Raw genomic sequence first — 19,692 nt, forward strand, 5'->3', positions numbered from 1 at the left:
CTTAATTAGCTTCTGAAGTAGATTAATGCTTTTAGATTTCAACTTCTCATTTCTATAAACATAGTATCAAAAGTTCCACCCTGTTGTATTTTGACTTAGGAACAAGCAAAAGAAGAAACTGCTAGCAAGCCAACCCCTGCCAAAGTGAATAGAACTAAACAGAGAAAAAGTTTTTCTCGGAGTCGGACTCACATTGGACAGCAGCGTCGGAGACACAGGACTGTCAGCATGTGTTCAGATATCCAGCCATCTTCCCCTGACATAGAAGTCACTTCACAACAGAACGATATTGAAAATACTGTACTTGCAATAGAACCAGAAACTGAAACTGCACTAGCAGAACTGATTCCCGAAACTGAAGTCCCAGCACTTACTAAATGTCCTGCGAAGTACCCGAAAACTAAGAAGGTAGGGCTCTTCAGGAGCACGGGAACTCTTTTCTAACAAGAGTGTCTTATGATGTTAAATATATTTGTGTTTTTAAGATTCACTCTATAACATAAGGACTAGAACAGAACAAGAGGCATAGTTTTTACACTTAACGGAGTTTTTAAACTAAGAATGAGACTTAAAAACAGTAAAGAGAGTTACAATATTCAGTATATCAAGACTTCCTTTTAGAATTGCAAATCGCAATGTAATGATTTTAATAATTTATCAAAATTCCTTTTTTTGCGTACCCTATGTACACTTTTTACACTTTGCAGAAACAACTGGTTTTACATGTTATCCGTCTTATTATTTCCTACAATTTATCCGTCTTATTATTTCCTACAATTTCCACAGTATAGGTAGATTATTAAAATTATGTGAAGAAATTAATGATTGCCATAAAGAAGGGTAGTTTTAGAGGAGTTTATTCATCTTTGAAAAACTGTCAGACTTAATAAAGCAATTATGGGAAACTGTTCACTGAGATCAAGCAACCTGAGCTTTACAGCTCAGAAATAACAGAACATCCTTACGAAACACCCCCAACACCCAGTAGACTATAGTAGATTGGAACAGAGATATCAAAGTGGTAATCCTTAAGCTCTTTTGGGGGGGGTTAGATCATAACTGGATTCTTCTTGTACACTTACATAACAAAATGTTTTGAAACTTAATTTATCTTGTTTTTTTTTTAAGATTTTATTTATCTGACAGCGAGAGAGGGAACACAAGCAGAGGGAGTGGGAAAGAGAGAAGCAGGCTTCCTGCTGAGCAGGGAGCCCGATGCAGGGCTCAATGCAGGGCTCGATTCCAGGACCCTGGGACCATGACCTGAGCCGAAGGCAGACACTTAATGACTGAGCCACCCAGGCACCCAATTTATCTTGTTCTTACCAGATTCAGTACAGTTTGTAGGTTCTGTTGAAGCCAGAAGTATATTCAGTAAACATACCAGGAGTATACTTTAATGGCGAGTCAGAGGGTTAGTTAGAGACAAGATCTAAACACAGTTCTGTCTAATTGGAAGGGTGTACTCCTCCTTACTGCCCCACAGATCTTGAACAAGCAAGCCAACACTTGCCTTGACCATGAGCAGGTAAATGTATGTTAATTATACTGGAATTAAAAAAACAAAACCAAACAATGAGCAGTTATTTTTGCCCACTTTGGAAGGACAAAAAAATAACTGCAACTTGTCTTTGTGATTTACATTAGTGAAAAGAAAAACTCATGTTTAAAAGAGAAGCTACTTGTTTGACTACAGATATGACCTAATTCCTGCCTTTTAATTTTTAAATGGCTGAATTGTGGCACTATCAATTTATTTAAATTCTTGGTCTGAGATACAGACTCTTGCTCCCATTTGATTCTCTAAAAAAGCCTTCTTTGCCACAGGTTTTGTTGATGGTCTTCCCCTCTTTTAACAACATAGTGTTCGAGCACCAAATGATCATGATTTCCCCTAATGTGAAGGCTTCATTCGGTGTAATAAGGCATAGTACTTCCTCTGTGCCGGATACTGTGCTCCTCAAAGAGCTTTATGTATGTTATTTAGCTCTTTTAATCCTCACAATAACCCTACTTGTAGAGCTAGTTTCTCTTATGACCCTTCTTTTACAGATAAGGATTGAGATGCAGAAAAGTTCTAAAACTTGCTTGAAGTCACAGAGTAAATGGCAAAGCCAGGATTCCTACCCAGGCAGTCTGACTGCTGACTCCATGAGCTTTCTCTTGTTTGTCCAGGATATGCAGTTGTACATACATTGGGGGGAAAAAAGAAGGGGAAAAAAAAAGATGCTAGGATGTTTTACTGATTATCACTGGAAGACAGTGTCGGTAGATTATTTAATGTGTCTGTGTATCTGTGTGTGAGACTGCATATACTACTTTTAGTACTTTTTTTTAACAAATTAGAGTAAAAATAACATTACTTGATTACCAGATAGAAAAGATACGAATGGTCACACAGCAGACAAAATGTGCTTGTGCTGACAGATGTTATCCTTATTTCCATGCCCATTACAATTGCTTTATTAAATAACTGTAACTAGCCTACGAAGTTGAACAGTCGTCATATTTTGGGATCAGGTATATTCATGTAACCAATAAAGACTGAATTACATACAGTGTAGATAAAAATAAATCAGAATTAATTTAAAAAGGACTATGTAAATTTTCAAACAGTGATTGTCAGTGCTGACACCATTTTATTTATTTATTTATTTTTAATGTATATGCATTGGTCTCATCATCTGGAGATTCTCATAGGCAGCCAGGGTAGAAAAACACTGCATAAAATCAGATTTTTCATGTAGACTGATAACAGAAGCAGTAACAAACCTAAATTCAGTGTTTGTGTTTATAAGGTGGTACTGGAGTCTCTTAGACCTTGCGGTTTTACAAAAGGTACCATGTGTTTTCTTCCTGGCAGAATACTATTGTATAAAAGATTTTAGGAGTAAGAGAAGTTAACCAAAGAAATGTAATGACGTATTGATTTTTTTGGACATCATCTAGGAATGATTTCAATTATCCAGCGTGTCATTTTGGATAATACATCAATTTTTAATTTGGTATCAAAATGTTCAGTAGGATAATCTGTGCAATTACATATAGAGTGATCCACATTTTTCTTTTCTGTAGCACTTGGTCAATGAGTGGTTAAGTGAGAAGAATGAGAAGACAGGAAAACCTTCAGACAGCCTTTCGGAAAGGCCTCTGCGCATAACTACCGATCCTGAAGTGTTAGCTACCCAGCTCAATTCCTTACCAGGCCTGGCCTACAGTCCCCATGTATACTCTACTCCTAAGCACTATATTCGATTTACTTCACCATTCCTTTCAGAAAAAAGGAGAAAAAAAGAACCTACTGAAAACATTTCTGGTTCCTGCAAGAAGGTAAACTTTTATTTGGATATAAAAATCTAGGATAAGCCAAGGGCCAGTCTCCTTCCTTACTACCATTCCTGGTAGTGAAGTGCTTTTAGAATCAGCTCTACATTTATAGGCTATATAAACAGCTACAAACTGATTTCTATTCATTTGTTATGTATTTCAGCGATGGTTGAAACAAGCCTTAGAAGAGGAAAACTCAGCAATTTTACATAGATTTAATTCACCCTGTCAAGAAAGATCCAGAAGTCCTACGGTGAATGGTGAAAGTAAAAGTCCACTACTACTAAATGATAGCTGTTCCCTTCCAGGTAGAATTTCTTTTCAGTGTTGTTTTAGTGTGAAGAATGTGGCAGGACGTATATAGCTTATATCACAGACACATTCTAGTTGTTACATATTTTATAAAATAAACCATTTTGTTATATTTTTTCTGTCCTCTAACCTTTTGGATGAAGATAAACACGAAAACCTCAAATATGCACTACTACGTATATTGGGGTTTATGGGTGAATTTTGGGGCTGCTTCTCAGATCGAAAAGAATGCTTGGAAATCAGTTAAATTCACATCTGTAGTTCTAAAACTTCGCAGAGACTCCTAGGCCCGTAAGCCATCTGGCAAGATATTTCGTGCTGTTAATAGTAAAAGTAACTCGTGGGGGTGGGGAGAGATTGTTTCCTGTTAGTAGTATCTTTAGAAACCCTGAAATTTAGTTTGGGGGTGAAATTCATTATAATTACTATCATTGATGTTTTGATCTTTCTCAGAATATATTACAGATTGTAGCAAATACCATCAATATAATGTCTGTGAATTCTTATTGTGCCAACAGATCTAACTACACCACTAAAAAAACGAAGACTTTATCAGTTACTAGATTCTGCTTACTCTGAAACCTCCACACCTACTCCTTCGCCGTATGCTACACCGACTCACACAGATATTACTCCCACGGACCCATCATTTGCCACTCCTCCACGGGTAAAATCAGATGATGAAGCTTGCAGAAATGGTTATAAGCCCATATATTCACCAGTTACCCCAGTAACACCTGGCACACCAGGGAATACCATGCACTTTGAGGTGAGAAACTTAAATGGGTGAAAGAAAACCTGTGGGGATGGTATTTAACAGCTCCCACTCCACACACCCCCTCCCTTAACAACTACTGTGCCTTATGAGTAAGGGGAAGAAAGTTGTTAAGAAACCAAAAGAGCAAATCTGGAACATGCACTGATGTGAATTTAAACTTTTACATTTTTATTAAAATGAGCATAACTTTCATCTTATCGATACTCAGCATCAGACTGGCTATCAAATTGATTTTAAAGCAAGAGGTCTTCTGTGGGGGAATGGAAATAAAACAGAAAAAAGTTTAAAACCAAAGTCTGTGTAATAGTTTAAGTTTTCATTTCTATAAATTATCATGGATTTAGTTACATATTTTAATTTTCAATTCTATTTCTTTTATGTAGAATATTTCTTCCCCAGAAAGTTCTCCAGAAATTAAGAGACGCACTTATAATCAAGAGGTAAGAAGTTATTCAAAAAGATTAAATTGGTGACCTTTTCCTATTACCATCATTTTGTATAAATTATTGGGAGATTTTAAAATTAGTAGTCTCAAGATGTGGTTTTTTGTGTAATTTTTTGTTTTAATTCTGTGAACAGGGATATGACCGATCTTCAACCATGTTAACATTGGGGCCTTTTAGAAATTCTAATTTAACTGACCTGGGTCTGCAAGAAATAAAGACTATTGGTTACACCAGCCCGAGGAGTAGGACTGAAGTCAACAGGCAGTGCCCTGGAGAAAAGGAATCTGTGTCAGACCTTCAGCTGGGACTCGATGCAATCGAGCAAACTGCCTTACATAAAACCATGGAACCACCTACCCATGACAGGACTGATTCTAACAGCCAACTGGAATCTACTCACTCTGGACGGGGCACAATGTATTCTTCCTGGGTAAAGAGTCCTGACAGAACAGGAGTTAACTTCTCAGTAAACTCTAACTTGAGGGACCTGACGCCCTCACATCAGTTGGAGGTTGGAGGAGGCTTCCGAATAAGTGAGTCAAAGTGCCTGATGCAGGATGATACTAGAGGCATATTTATGGAAACACCTGTGTTTTGTACTTCAGAAGATGGGCTTGTTTCTGGTTTCGGACGGACTGTTAATGACAATTTGATCGACGGAAGTTGCACACCCCAGAATCCACCACAAAAGAAAAAGGTTACAAATTTAACAATTTTAGTCCTTTTAATAGTGTCTTTTTCATACTACTTCTGAGGGTTATTAGCAGTTATGTATTATGTAAGGCATTCGTACTCCAGTTATTCAAGTTAAATTTTTGGTATGTACACTTTTAAACCTTTTGTAAATGCTCAATTAGAAGATATTTGCAGAGAAGTAAAACATTCTAGTGATAGGGAAAATGCTTGTAACGTGGTTTCAGAAAAATCTCAAGATGATTTATTTCACTGAAAGAGTAACTTCAAAAATAATAACCACTTCCTAGCCAAATAAACAGAGTTGAATAATATTTGTGTTTTTATTATCCTTATTTTACATAGAACAGGCAGCCTTGTATTGGAGAAACGCTGCTTTCATCATCCAGACTATCGATAGTATTTAGGCCATGGATAGGAGTATTTTGAAAAGTGTTCTGTAAATAATAATGTAAGTTCCCTGACTTCACCACCATTATTTGGTTGGCAGCAGATGTACTGAGACAGACAATTAGAATGCCTTATTTCAGAGAAATGGGATAAACTACACCACTTATTTTATTTGTTAATAAATAGGCTTATTGCTTTGCAAGTCAAAGAATTTTAGTGATGTGTGCTTTTAATTTTTATAACAGAGTCCAGTTGGCAACTTTGTGGGAAGCAATGTAGTATAGTGGAAAGAGCACGGGCTTTCAAGTAAGACCTAGGTTCGAATCCCGGCTCCAACACTCACCAGCTGTGTGACCTTGAGTGAGTGAGTTACTCAATTTCCTCATCTGTAAAATGGGGATGATAATATACCTATTTCATAGGGTTGTTGTGAGGATTAAATGAGATAATGTATGTAAATCATCTAAATACAATGCCTGGCTTATAATAGGCATTGATAATTGTTAACTGTTATTATTTGTTCAAAATCAAATCATTTTACATAATTTTCCTAATGTAAATGTAGTAATTTTCTTTAGAAAAAAAAGCATAGATTGACTCTGACATATAAAACAAGAATAAAAGACTGGCTCTTCCTTCTCTTTCTTGCGGAAGGTCTCGCTATTAGAATACCGTAAAAGACAGCGGGAAGCCAGGAAGAGCGGCTCAAAGGCCGAGCACTTTCCACTGGTTAGTGTGTCACCTCACGCAAGCGGCAACTCGAGCAACGGTGGTGACGGGTGTGCCAGCAGGAGCGAAAGCGGGGAGCAGCTAGAAAGTACCGCCAGCCTGCCGTTACCAACACCAGCTGCGGTTTATAGTGCTATGTCCGAAGAAACCAGCAGTAACTGTCCTGTTAAGGAAGCTTCTGCCAGTGAGAAGAACGACCCAGAAGTCCAATGGTAAGCCTGTCTAAAAGAGTGAACTCCCGAGTAGTATACCTTATAATTAGTCTGTTTCTTATCATCCGGGCAGGATCTTTTCCATAGCTGATTGTGAACGCAGCTAGATCTGTAAAGATCTGAAGTGTGCTGTTCTGAAAAACACAAGCTTTGGGTAGTGAACTCTTGTTCCCCCGCTCTAAGGAGAGATGTTTGCAGTCCTAATTTTGAGAGATCCTCTTTGACGATTTTCGCCTTTTTCACAATATTCCTCTCCAAAGAACTTTTTTCATAGTCTGCATCCTGCGATTTCCTTATATCCCTAACCAGTTTCAGAAAAGAAGAACCAAGTTTTAGTATTTCTTTAGTAGGAACAGCCGAAGCTGGACATGGGATGGGTCTTGGCAAGGGCAGAAGGGCTCATTCACTTCCCTTCTGGGTCCCCTTCCCCCTGAGAGCTTCCCACTAGCCTTACAGTCCAGCCACGGGGTGATCTGTAAGGGTGTATCTGGTACCCGCCGTGACATTCTGAATGCGGATGCACTTCACAACCTCCCCTCCCCGCCCCTTCACCAAGAAATTGCTTAAGACAAAGGAGAATGGAGTCTGGCTATTTTCAAAGCGTTACACCTGAGTGTTTTCCCAGCAGAACAAAAGCCTTGGTCTGAGAGGACATGTTGACCATCAAGGACAGAGAATAATCTAGCTGGCAGTAGCTTCCTTGAATTGATGGTATGATTTTATGTTCAAGGACCGCTTCAACCTCAGTGGAGCAAGTGAGAGAAAGGAGTTACCAGCGAGCACTACTTCTCAGTGATCACCGCAAAGATAAAGACAGTGGTAAGCGAGCTTGTTCCTTTGCCAGAAAGTGGAGCCAGCTAATCCCTCTGCACCCTCGTTCTTTGCAGTTCTAATGTTCTCTTTGGGTCTGCTTCATCTCTAGGGGGAGAGTCACCATGTGTCCCATGTTCACCGAGTCATGTTCCGTCTTCACCTTCATCTCATTCAAATCACATTCCCCAGTTGCAACCCAAGGGCCCAGTCCCTCCTTTCAGTGAACTTATGGAAGGTCAGTAAGCAGATGACCTGTCATGGTTATTGTTTTAAAAACCTTTTTGAATCAGCGAGGAGAGTGCCTTCTACAAAGTCGGGCTGAAGAGAGTTCACACTGCTCTGTAGTGTCAGTGCAAGGCAGTGCTGGTCATGCAATGTTACGTTTACTCAAGCTTTCTTCTGCTTTACAGATCCTGACCCTGAAAATCCAGAGCCCATGACTACAAGTGAATGTCCATCCCCAGACACCTCTCAAAACACTTGTAAAAGCCCTTCAAAAGTGAACAAGGTAATAAAATTGACCTTTGAACATGGCCATTCAGAAAAGTGGGTGCTCATATGCATACGGAGATTCTCCTGCCATACCAAGCGTCAGTTTGCAATTTTTGGACACTTTGGGACCAGATGGTCTAACGTGCTCTCTGCGCTTCAGTCCTCTACATTTTCTCCTAGAGGTCCACCCCTGTCACCCCAGGAAGTTCAGTCTTTTCATATAATTTAGGACCATGCAGTCAGTGCTCTAAAATCAAAAGGTCAGAGGACATCCATTGAAAAGAAATGCTGTCGCCATCCTGATTCGGGAAGATGTGCTGGTCTCGTGTGGGGGCAATATCTGTGGAAACTGAAGATGAGACTGGTTTTCTTTTTTTCTTCTATGTAACATCACATACATTTAAGTGTCTTGTACTTGGCTTATTCGTATTTGAACAATGCACCAGTTCGGGTGAGCACGTTTATTTACCCAGACGGGTTGGGTGCAGCAGGTCCTGTTAGCAGACTTAAAACTTGCTCAGTGCCAGAGCTTACTGGAATTCTTGCAGAATAAGGCTCAAAAACGGGTTGGATCACTGAGGGGAAAAAGGCAAATCGCACATAAAGGCCATTCTTTCCTTGTCTTCCATAAAAATTAATCCAGGGAATTCAGTTTAAGCTCAGGACCAGAACTCGTTGAACTGCTGAAAAAGCTGCCCTTTCAGGACCCCCCCGTCTCTGACGGACTTCCCCAGTCCGCCTTACTCTCTCCCCCTTTCTAAAGTGCATCCGAAGTGACATTCAGTACCACTGGTAACAAACCTCAATACATGTAAGACGTTCCTTACGGGGTTCGTTTTCTTTCCACAGCCTGGTTCCCCGGGACCCGTACTTCCTGTTCAGCCACATGGGAAAATACCCACAAAGTCCGATTCCCACTGGGAGGCCACAGCTACCGCGTCGGAAGCGGAGAACGGGGTGCACCTGAAAGCAGAGCTCCCCCAGAAGCAGCTGTTAAATAACACGCAAGCACTTCCAAAGAACCCTCCTCAGCCGCTCGCTCGAGGCTCAGCCGAGCAACTTTCCCAGAAGCTGCCGTCCGCGCCAGTCAAGTTGCACTGTCCTCCGTCCCCTCACGTAGAAAATCCTCCCAAGTCCTCGACACCCCACCCACCTGTGCAGCACGGTTATCTCTCACCAAAGCCCCCTTCCCAGCAGCTAGGATCGCCCTACAGGCCTCATCATGCACAGTCACCTCAAGTGGGAACGCCTCAGCGAGAGCCTCAGAGAAATTTCTACCCAGCAGCACAGAACCTTCCAGCCAGTACTCAGCAGGCCCCGTCTGGAGCACTATTCACACAGACCCCCTCAGGACAATCTTCAGCGACATATAGTCAGTTTACCGCCCCCAGTCTGAGCAGCACGGCACCGCCCCCTCCACCCCCTCCGCCCCCTTCTTCCTCGTCTTATTATCAAAACCAGCAGCCCTCCTCAAACTTTCAGAATTATAATCAGCTTAAAGGTAGTCTTGCCCAACAGACTGTGTTTGCATCAGGACCAAATCAAGCACTTCCGGGCGCCGGCAGCCAGCAGCCCGCTCCAGGCCACCACGTCACTCCAGGGCACTTCTTGCCTTCTCCGAACCCTCCTCTTCACCATCAAACTGCTGCCGCCGTGGTGCCCCCCCCGCCACCCCCACCCCCGGCCCCAGGGCCACACCTTGTCCAGCAGCCCAGTTCCCATCAGCAACACACTGTTGCTCACGTCGTAGGGCCCGTTCACGCGGTCACCCCTGGGTCACACATTCATTCTCAAACTGCTGGACACCATTTGCCACCACCCCCGCCACCTCCCGGTCCTGCCCCTCATCACCACCCGCCACCCCATCCTTCCACAGGACTCCAAGGTCTACCAACACAACACCAGCATGTGGTCAATTCAGCACCCCCCCCACCGCCGCCGCCGCCACCTTCCAGCGTTTTGGCTTCTGGGCACCATACCACCTCTGCTCCAGCCTTACACCATCCACCTCATCAAGGACCTCCACTTTTTCCTGCAACCGCTCATCCAGCCGTACCACCGTATCCCTCCCAAGCCACACATCACACCACTCTGGGACCGGGACCCCAACACCAGCCTTCTGGAACAGGGCCACATTGTCCACTACCAGTCGCAGGTCCTCATCTCCAGCCCCAAGGACCAAACAGTATTCCAACACCTCCTGCTTCAGGGTTCTGTCCTCATCCTGGCTCTGTGGCCCTGCCTCATGGGGTTCAAGGACCTCAGCAGGCCTCGCCAGTGCCTGGACAGATTCCGATTCACAGAGCACAGGTGCCGCCGACATTTCAGAACAATTACCATGGTTCAGGGTGGCATTAAAATGGACTGCAAAAACATTTTTTAAAATGTGCTGTAAGATAAACTGTATATTTCATATGTACCTATTAAGGTACTTTTTAAAGCTTGTACATGAAACTTTGTATAAAAAAAAAAAAACACCAGTGCTCTTTCATTGTATTTTTCCCATTTTTGCTTTTTAAAATTCCTTAAAAAATGTGCTGTTAAGCCAGTATTAGGTATCTTTATTTTGTAAGTGAACATTCCAGCTGTTTCTCTGGCAGATTTGATGCTACATGATCTTTAAATTTCATTGTTGCAGTTAAAATTCATTTAGTGAATGTTTTCTATATTATTTTATACATATGCATTTAAGTACACAGCTAAGTAATGGCACTATGAGGATTTTCTTTTTTTTTCCTGTCAGCAGTTCCGTGAGTGCATCCTAGGTATATTAAAAAAAAAAAAAAATGCAATACAGATTTTTATAGTTTGGTGTGGACATGGCTCATTTTGTTTTATCGGTTATTTGCAAGCAAAATGTAATTTAATGTATAGATGATTTTTAATGTCTCCTGACAAACTGTAAATACTGCATTTCTTTTGCGTATATAATTGCTTACAGCTTTTCTCATTTGATATATAGAATTGTACATATGACAAGTCTTTGCAAAACTGTGTGATCTTTGTGAAAGTAGTACAGTATATGGCCTTTAATTTCTTTTTTATTTTAAATATACTGTCACATTGAAGCACTGGTTGGGCATTTTAATTCATGTTAATAAATCACAATTATGTCAGTTTTACCAAATTGTCCTGTATAACTTCTGTGATTGGAATCTGTTTAAACAAGTGTTTTTTTGCTTGTTTTTTTACAAAAGTTCCATTTTTTCAGATCTAGTTTGTCAGTAGCCTTCCATTTTCTGCAGCTACACCTACCTCGGCTGGACTGTAGCAGACATCAGGAGGCAGTGAGGGGCTGGTTGGTCCTGTAACGTTCCTTCCTGTCATTTCTGCAGGAAACTCCTGTGCTGGGTGGAGGCTCTGCCTCTAATTGACATCATGCAAAATGTGAACCCATATCATTCAAGTATTACACGTGATCGAGTTCTAGACCGGAACTGACAACTGTTGGGCGTAGTTTTGCCTGACACCGCAGACACCTCATTTGCACCCTGTAGAACATGCATGACTGCAACGTCCTACTGATCAATCAAAATTATTTGAAAACCTTAAATTGACATTTACTATCCAGCTATATATAGTATTAAAAAGAAAGTAATAGGAGGTCCTAAAATTTTGATTTGGGCATATAAAACAAAGGAAAACAGCATCATTAAGAGTTCGCAAGTGAAATGAAAATAATAGCCTCTCAGGTGAACACTTGGCTGAAATGCCCAATGCTAGTTTTTGTTTTGGAAAAATCGTCTTTATACCTCTTAGGAGGATTAAGTAGAACCGTAAGTAATGACACGAACACATTTTTCCAATTTTCACCTAATTAACATAATTTGGCACGGCATACACATTCTGTGCATTGGAGAAAAACGTCAACAGACTAAAAATGGGTAAGATTTGGCAGTAATGAAAGTCCTGTTTTACAGTAACTTTTAATGTCCATTTCCTTTTGGAAACCAGCTAATGATGGTACATGAAGGGAGCTGCGTTTAGGGCTCAATTCTAGTCAGCTTCAGGTTTTAAAAGAACTTGGGCAACTTTGCCCTTCTTGACTTTACCGAACAACCCACCGCTTACGGCATTCACTAAAGCAGCACGTCTCCCAGGACACATGACCCGGCCCCACGGTTTCACAGAACAAAGGTGGTTAACTATTAGCACAGTGAGTAGCATTATTCACCTCTTTCTAAGGATTTAAATTTCCTGGCATCTATCTGCCTACTACACAAATAATTGACAGAGAAGCTTGTCTATGAACTGCAGAATCTTACATAAGTCCCCGACTCCTCGATGAAGGGCACATACACTCTCAGACACTGTCTCTACCATCAAAGTTACAAAAACAACAGAAGAAAAGGGTGGAATTTAAGGAATAATCTCAACTGTGAATAGAAACCGAAGTTCTCTACCCAGGGAGAAACAGTAGTTTACCGTGTTTAACTAGTTAGGTATGATCCAGGTACAACAGCAAGTCAGTAAATCGGTTTTCACCTGAAAAGTTTATGCTTTCCTGATGCCTCTAAATTTGCTTTTTTTTGGGCCTTTGAGCAGTTCTAATTTCCAGACAGCCAGCTTCTCATCTGCTACAATCACGATCCACTGCTTGTCCTTCTCCATGAGGACTTGACCGGACTAACGAGAGCAAAAGCCAGGACGTTCACTGCAGCCAGCTGCGGGGAGCTGCGTAACTAGCGCTGCTCACTCAGCTTCGTGTTCTCTCATCGAGCCACTGAGAGTCCGCTAAAACCATGCTAGACCTAATACAAATGTGTATTCCTTCTAGAACAACTTCTTCACATTGTAAACCAGTTAGAAAGGGACAGATCTTTACAAATCCCTAACAATCAAGTCTATTTTCTAACGTGAGCTGAAACTGCCTTAGATAAATTTCATTCAAGTGTGCTTTAAACCCGACACAAATTCTTCCGAGTCAGGGAAGACAGGAAGGCACTCTGCGGTTCTTGTGAGAACGGCTCTCACGGAAACTGCAGCAGCCATCTGTCGTAGAAGCTACGTGATAACCCACAGCCTCATCAGAAAACCTCCGCACGCGCACGCACGATGCCTAAGGAAGTGGGTGGGTTCCACCTCCCGGTACGGAAACCATGCTAAATCCTGAAAAGGTGTGTCTTGCTCCCTCAAGGTGAATACTGTTAAAGAAAAAAAGAAAATCTGCAATGCTTAAACATAATGTCATCAGAATGTTTTTGATGGAACGTGAATGAAAAAGAATCACTCAAGTTCTAGGTAGTGCATCTGTCCTACAGCAATTCTTCTAGATCCATATTCTACTCCTACGAAACAACGAATGAATGATTTCCTTATAGTAAGACTTAACCCATGTTCTACAGCTACCCGTCCTGCAACGGGAATGTTGATACTTCCTTGAGTTTGGGTTACGCTACACTAAAAGGAGAGCAGATGCTGGTTGATTCTATAGCTTCAAATACAGGCCAATGACCAAGCCAATGTCTGGAAAAAAAAAACCAAAACACTTTAATTTTTAAGACAACTGCAAGCACCTCAAACAATGGATTATTATTACAACACTTGTTATCTTTTCACAATCTAGTTATTGCAAAGGCATATGGATAAATGTTAATGGACAAAGTCAAGAAAAACGAGGCACCTTAATGAATGTAAAATTTTAAAAAAACCTGACATTCAATCCACTGACTTCTAAAAGAGGCTAAATACACCTCCGTATATTACATTCTAAATTTGTATTGCCTACTATGGTTTGTGTCCTGGATTCTACAGCGTTAAGGAAATGCATAAACAAAATCGTGTGCAACCTGCAAAGGGAAAATCGTTTTCTCAACTTCAATGCATGGGAAGACCATGAAAAAGCTAGTGACGTAGCCGCACATCTAACTGCCTAGGGAGTGACCGTGATCCCTGTTACCTCGCAGATGCTAGGCTGGTGCCCGCAGCACTGCTAACTGTACATACATACCTCGGTTTTGGACAAACACAAGCAAACTTTTCAAAACAAAAAAAAATTATATATATGTTTTTTCTCATTCCACACACTGCACATGGTTTTGTTGTCTGATTTAATCTACGTAGAGTTTAACTTACAGTGTTTGGAGGAGGCAACACCACATGGTACCAGGCTATCACATTTTTAAAGGGAAATTGCTCTTTTTCCTTTAAATTACTTTTAAAAATATGCAAAAATATGAATGGGAGCGCTAAAACTATAATACGTATTTTAGAATGAAAGCATGTTTTTTCTTGCTTTAAAGTGCCATATAGGGAATGACATTAACTCAGAGCCACTCGTTTAAAATCCAAATGTAAAAGGACTGTTATGGAATGAAAAGTCTGCACGGCTCCTGGGAGCAGTTCAAGTCCGCTACATGCAATTCAGGCTACAAAGCACTCAAGACTTGGTAGCTTTTCTGAAATTTGAGTCCCCACCCCATATTTAATGGAGATTAACATTTACAGGTGCATTTACATACACTATAATACAGGAATGATGTCCCTTTGCCAGAAGATAAAATTGTACATTTCCTTGCTATTTCTTGGTTCCAACTTGATAATTTCTTAAGATTGTAAATTATATAGTACTCAGCTAAAATATTTCTTCATAAATAGTTACAAAACCTGCCAAAACACAAGGGGGAAAGTATTTTTCGTTCAAAAAAATTGACATCTGAATGTCACACAACACAAGAAACAATGCTTAGAGACATGTTATTGTTTCCAGAAGAAAGTGGGTCAGTAAACTACTAAGCTGAAGACAAAAGACTACCCTTCCCCAGGATCACAGTGCACAGAAAGCAAAATGTCAAACAACAGTACCTCAAAGCAAAATAAAGGTCTGAGGATGAAGCCAGCTCACTTGTAATCCTGTTAAAGAATGAGAGTCACCGTTTAGGTCCAATGTACTGGAAAACATTTGCTAGCTCAGAATGCTCTATTTGTAGAATCTGCTAAGAATTCAACCAAGGATGCCGAAGGCATTCGCCAGCTGAGGCTCGTTTTTCGGGAACCATTTCTAACATGGGGATCAGGAAATCTGTAAACTGTGCAGCATCTTCATGGGGCCAACCGTACTTTTCCACAAGGACGTCAAAGAGGCTCCAGGGCTTCAGCTTGGTGATATGCCGCAGTTCTCCTACAGGGAAGAAACAGGCAGGGTCAAGAAAGCTCTAGATGTGCACTTCCCATGGGTGGTCCAGCCAGGCGTTCCAGGAAGCAGACACCTACCTGCCCGACACTAAGCAACACAGAACAAGCCAGCTTCCCCCCCAGGCGATCATCGATCAAGGTTTACACGGCTGTGTGGGATTTCAAGTAAGCTTAGCAAACGCAAATAAAGGGCTCATCAAAAAGGGAAGAGTTCATTCGAATCAGTTCCAGGTTTCTTTAAATGAGTAGAGGTGCTGAGTCCACCCAGAATGCTTTTATTTTTAAGCATATATATATATATATATATATATATATATATATATATATATATAGTAATCTCTACACCCAATGTGGGGCTCAAAATCACGACCCTGAGATCAAGAGTCGTGTGCTCCTCTGACAGCCAGCTGGGTGCTCCCACCCAGAATGTTTTCATTTGCAAAGAATGACAAAGGCACTCTCTCTCCAATGCAGGATCTTTTGCAATCTATAAATATGCTTAGAAAAACTTTAAGATACACTATATAAACCTCTTGGACCATTATTTCTGCATGTTACCATCCAAAGAAAAGGGAGTCTTTCTGTCTAGAGCAGTGCTGTTGGAACTTTCTCTGATGGCACAGACGTACTTTCTCTCACTATCCGACAGGGCAGCTGCTATGCTGAGATGTGGTTACGGGTGCGACCCAGGAACTGAAATTTTCCTTTGTTTAAATATAACCGGCCACTATCAGCTAGTACCAGGCAACGGTACCGGGCAACCCAGCTCTAGAGGCCGACCTGAATCAAATACCATTCATTTCTACACATTTGCTATAAAATCTAAATCTTGAAGTTAAACATCGAATCTTGAAGTTAAACTTTGAAAATGTGCTGTAACATGAAAAGCGTAGGTGACGAGTAGCCCCGACGGACAAGCAACAGTGACTGACAGTCCAGCAGACGGTCAGAGAACTTCAACAGCCCCTTCCAGAATAGGAAGAAAAGTTGTTTCAAGTCAAACTACCAAAAGGTGAGGCTACCTTTCATTAGGAGGAACTCCCTTTCTCTTCCAGCTAGACATTTTCACAGCACACCCACCCCTGGACCTGGAGAGGCCTCACTGGTGCCCGCCGATCTTCCCGAGCCGCTCGCACAGAGGCGCTCCTGGCGCCCATTCCCCGCGCGCTCTCGGGCCCAGAGCGCCCGTCGCGACGCCGTGCGGCTGAGGGGGGCGCGCGCCGACCTGCACGCCTCCCGCGGGGCCGGCCTCGTCCCCCCACCCCAGCCCCCGACCGCACTGCAGCGCGAGCAACCCGCGGCGTGTCCCGCGGTCCGTGCTGGGCTATGCGCAGGGAGCTGCGCGGTTCCCTGCCTCCGAAGGTCTTCTCGGGACACCTGGTCTGTCTCACCCATGGATGCATCTCCATTCAGACCGCCCCCCTCTCTTTCATCACACAGACAATAAAGAATCGTGACAGAAAATCACAAAAACACAAGAAGAAATTGCCTGTAATTCCACAAGGAATTTGTCTTTCGGCCCACACGCTCGTCCGGTTACACTCGCACGAGCGGGCGCGTCGCCAGCGCTGTAGTCATGCCGCGCGGATCCGGAATCGGCGTGAGACCGCTTCCTGTCAGAGCGCAGGCGCGTGAATAACCCGACGGCCCAGGCCAGAGCTCAGCGCGGCGGCCAGAGCGGCGGGTCGGGTCTCCTGGACCAGGGAGGGGGCCGTGCCGTCTTACAGCAGGAAGGGCTCCCTCCCGTGGAAGGCGGGCTGTGTCGGGAGCACCAAGTCCAGCCTTCCCTCAGAGTGCGCCCCCGTGCGTCTGGAACGCCAGCGCTAGGACTCCGGCCTAAGAAATCCACCCCCAGTGCCCACCACCCCACACCCCGAATCACACAGGGTGTGCAAAGTACAGGGACCTGCAAAATGACAGGCGCTCAGTAACAGGAGAACGGGGGTTAAAAACAACAAACCGCGGGACGGCCGCTCAAGGATTACTAGTGAATATTTACTTAATGACATGGAGGGACACGACACGGCCCCATGTTTGGTACTAAAAGAACAGAAGACTAGAAGAATATGATCACAAGAGTAACTGTCAAAGGGCCCCTAAAGATGCAGAGCAGGCGCCCCAAACACCTTTGTGATTTTAGGGCGACTGCGGCTCTCAGCAGAGCAAGGGTGACGGAAAACTAAGGAAGGTCACACACAACATGCTAAAAGCAAGTTCTCTGGAAAGGGGAGGGAACGTCAGTGACCTGCACCTACTCTGACCTGGAGCACACACGCCCCGGCGAGCAGATGCACCTGCTGAGCAGCACTGTGGCCCCGCCCACGAGCGGAGTCTCTGCCTGAGGGCGCCAGCTTTAAACTCGAATCCATCAGCACGCATCAAAGTAAGTACAATCTTCTATGAAAAGAGAGAAGCTTTCCCGAGACAGACGCCTTAAAATCTCCGTAATAATCGTAATGAAAACAATACACTGCTCAAAGGCCATGAAGATCTATTTATTCATACCTCACTTGGTATGAGCCCATACAGGTATTTCCAAAGAACAGACTAAGATATCTAACTTCCTTTGACCAGGTAATCCCACACAGAAAACTATGTGCAAAGATGCAGTAAGGACAACAGGAAACATGCAGTACGCGAAACAATCCTCAGCACCAGTCGGTCCTGAATACACAATAATGCTGCAATCACGGAATCCTGAACAGCCTCCCAACAGAACGATCTGTGGGCCATGGAGATGCTGGAAAAACCAATGCCAAGAAAAAAAACAGGATATAAACTTGCCTAGGCCCTATGATTACATGTACATGTTACTACGTTCAATTCAGTATGAAATAGAGTCTTCCAAATAGTTGATAAAGTATGATTTCACTCATACATGGAGTTTAAGAAACAAAACAAATGAACACAGCGGAAAGGGAAAAAAGGAAAAGAGGGAAACAAGCCATAAGAGACTTAAAAAAAAAGATTTTATTTATTTGACAGAAAGAGCGCACAAGCAGGGGGAGCAGCAGGCAGAGGGAGGGAGAAGCAGGCTCCCCACTGAGCAGGGGGCCCAACGTGCGGCTTGATCCTAGGACTCCGGGATCATGACCTGAGTCGAAGGCAGACGCTTAACTGAGTGAGCCGCCCAGGCGCGCGGCCATAAGAGAGTCTTACTGATAGAGAACAAACTGAGGGTTGATAGAGGGAGCTGGGTGGGGGATGGGCTAGATGGGTGATGGGGACTAAGGAGGGCACTTGTAATGAGGACTGGGTGTTGTAGTAAGTGATGAATCACTGAATTCTACTCCTGACACCAATATTGCACTGTATGTTAATTACCTGGAATTTAAATAAAAATTTGGAAGGGGAGGGGAGATGGGGAGGGGGAGGGGGAGGTGGAGGAAAACAACAGCTGATGTTCCCTAATAAACCCTAAGCTCCCAGGCCCCTGCAGCGGCTGCTGGCAGGGCAGCCTCACCTGGTGAGTAAGGACCTCAGGTCCACTCACTGGCTCCAGCCCCGTGAATCACACACAAGAAACACAGCCGCGTCCACTACCACCACTTACAGTACAGAATAAAATAACAAAACTCTTAAGGGAGAAAAAGAGACCAAAATGAGAAAAAAAAATTGAGACCTTTTTCCTATTTGTTCCTATTGTACAAGTAGCTCCTGACAAGTCAACAAATTTTCACCTTGACGATTTTTTCTTCCCTAGGAAAATATACCAAAATATGTTTCACTCAAAGTTTGCAAATAACTAGACACTTAATAGTGACAGTGTTTATTTTTTAAATAGAACTTCCTTTCCTTCTTGAATGTGAGTATCACTGAGTCTTTCCTCTGGAGCCTAACAAGGCCAGATGGGCGGCCCTGCCCTCGGCAGCCCTCCCCACTCACCCCCCCATCCCCGCCAAGTCAAGGCTTTGGGGCTGCAAATGGATATTTGCCAATCCCAAATTATCAGAGTGCTTTTTTATTTTTAATTTTTATTTAGAGAAACAGTGTGCACACACATGTGCACGCACGAGGGGGTGGTGAGGAGCAGAGGGAGAGACAGAATCCTAAGCATACTCCACACCCAGGGCAAAGCCCGAAGTGGGGCTTGATCTCACGACCCTGAGATCATGACTGAGCTGGTAGCTCAGTCAGTTAAGCCTCCGACCCTTGATCTCAGCTTGTTTTGCTCTCAGGGTTGTGAGTTCAAGGTCCGTGTTGGGCTCCACACTAGGCATGGAACCTACTTTAATAAAAAATTCTCAGTAGGAAACAGGATAATCTCCGTGACCGTGAACTAGGCAATGGTTTCCTAGATGAGACATCAGAAGCACAAGTAACGCTGGCTGATGGACACTGGGGAGGGTATGTGCTGTGGTGAGCA

General features: G+C 43.0%; 2 protein-coding genes across 13 annotated transcripts in view; one reads left to right on the top strand and one right to left on the bottom strand.

Moving 5' to 3' along the window:
- KMT2E (lysine methyltransferase 2E (inactive)) overlaps positions 1–10,670 on the top strand; it is a 93,895-nt gene extending 83,225 nt beyond the window's left edge. For 3 of the 4 annotated variants that reach the window (XM_045793427.2, XM_045793430.2, XM_045793429.2), the window contains 11 exons: positions 100–408; positions 3,076–3,330; positions 3,491–3,635; positions 4,158–4,408; positions 4,801–4,857; positions 4,997–5,560; positions 6,601–6,887; positions 7,618–7,706; positions 7,810–7,935; positions 8,111–8,208; positions 9,042–10,670. In XM_045793427.2, the coding sequence (XP_045649383.1) occupies positions 100–408; positions 3,076–3,330; positions 3,491–3,635; positions 4,158–4,408; positions 4,801–4,857; positions 4,997–5,560; positions 6,601–6,887; positions 7,618–7,706; positions 7,810–7,935; positions 8,111–8,208; positions 9,042–10,550 (3,690 nt within the window). In that variant the 3' untranslated portion in view covers positions 10,551–10,670. The remainder of the gene's footprint in view (positions 1–99; positions 409–3,075; positions 3,331–3,490; positions 3,636–4,157; positions 4,409–4,800; positions 4,858–4,996; positions 5,561–6,600; positions 6,888–7,617; positions 7,707–7,809; positions 7,936–8,110; positions 8,209–9,041) is intronic. The other variant, XM_045793431.2, reaches the window with a different exon arrangement.
- A 280-nt stretch (positions 10,671–10,950) lies between these two features.
- SRPK2 (SRSF protein kinase 2) overlaps positions 10,951–19,692 on the bottom strand; it is a 228,543-nt gene continuing 219,801 nt past the window's right edge. For all 9 annotated transcript variants that reach the window (XM_087861169.1, XM_045793441.2, XM_087861168.1 and 6 more), the window contains one exon: positions 10,951–15,312. In XM_087861169.1, coding sequence (XP_087717295.1) covers positions 15,128–15,312 — 185 coding nt within the window. In that variant the 3' untranslated portion in view covers positions 10,951–15,127. The remainder of the gene's footprint in view (positions 15,313–19,692) is intronic.

The sequence above is a fragment of the Ursus americanus genome, chromosome 3 (assembly GCF_024610735.1).
Source record: "Ursus americanus isolate L20-20 chromosome 3, mUrsAme1.1.p, whole genome shotgun sequence".
In the NCBI taxonomy this organism is placed as follows: Eukaryota; Metazoa; Chordata; class Mammalia; order Carnivora; family Ursidae; genus Ursus; species Ursus americanus.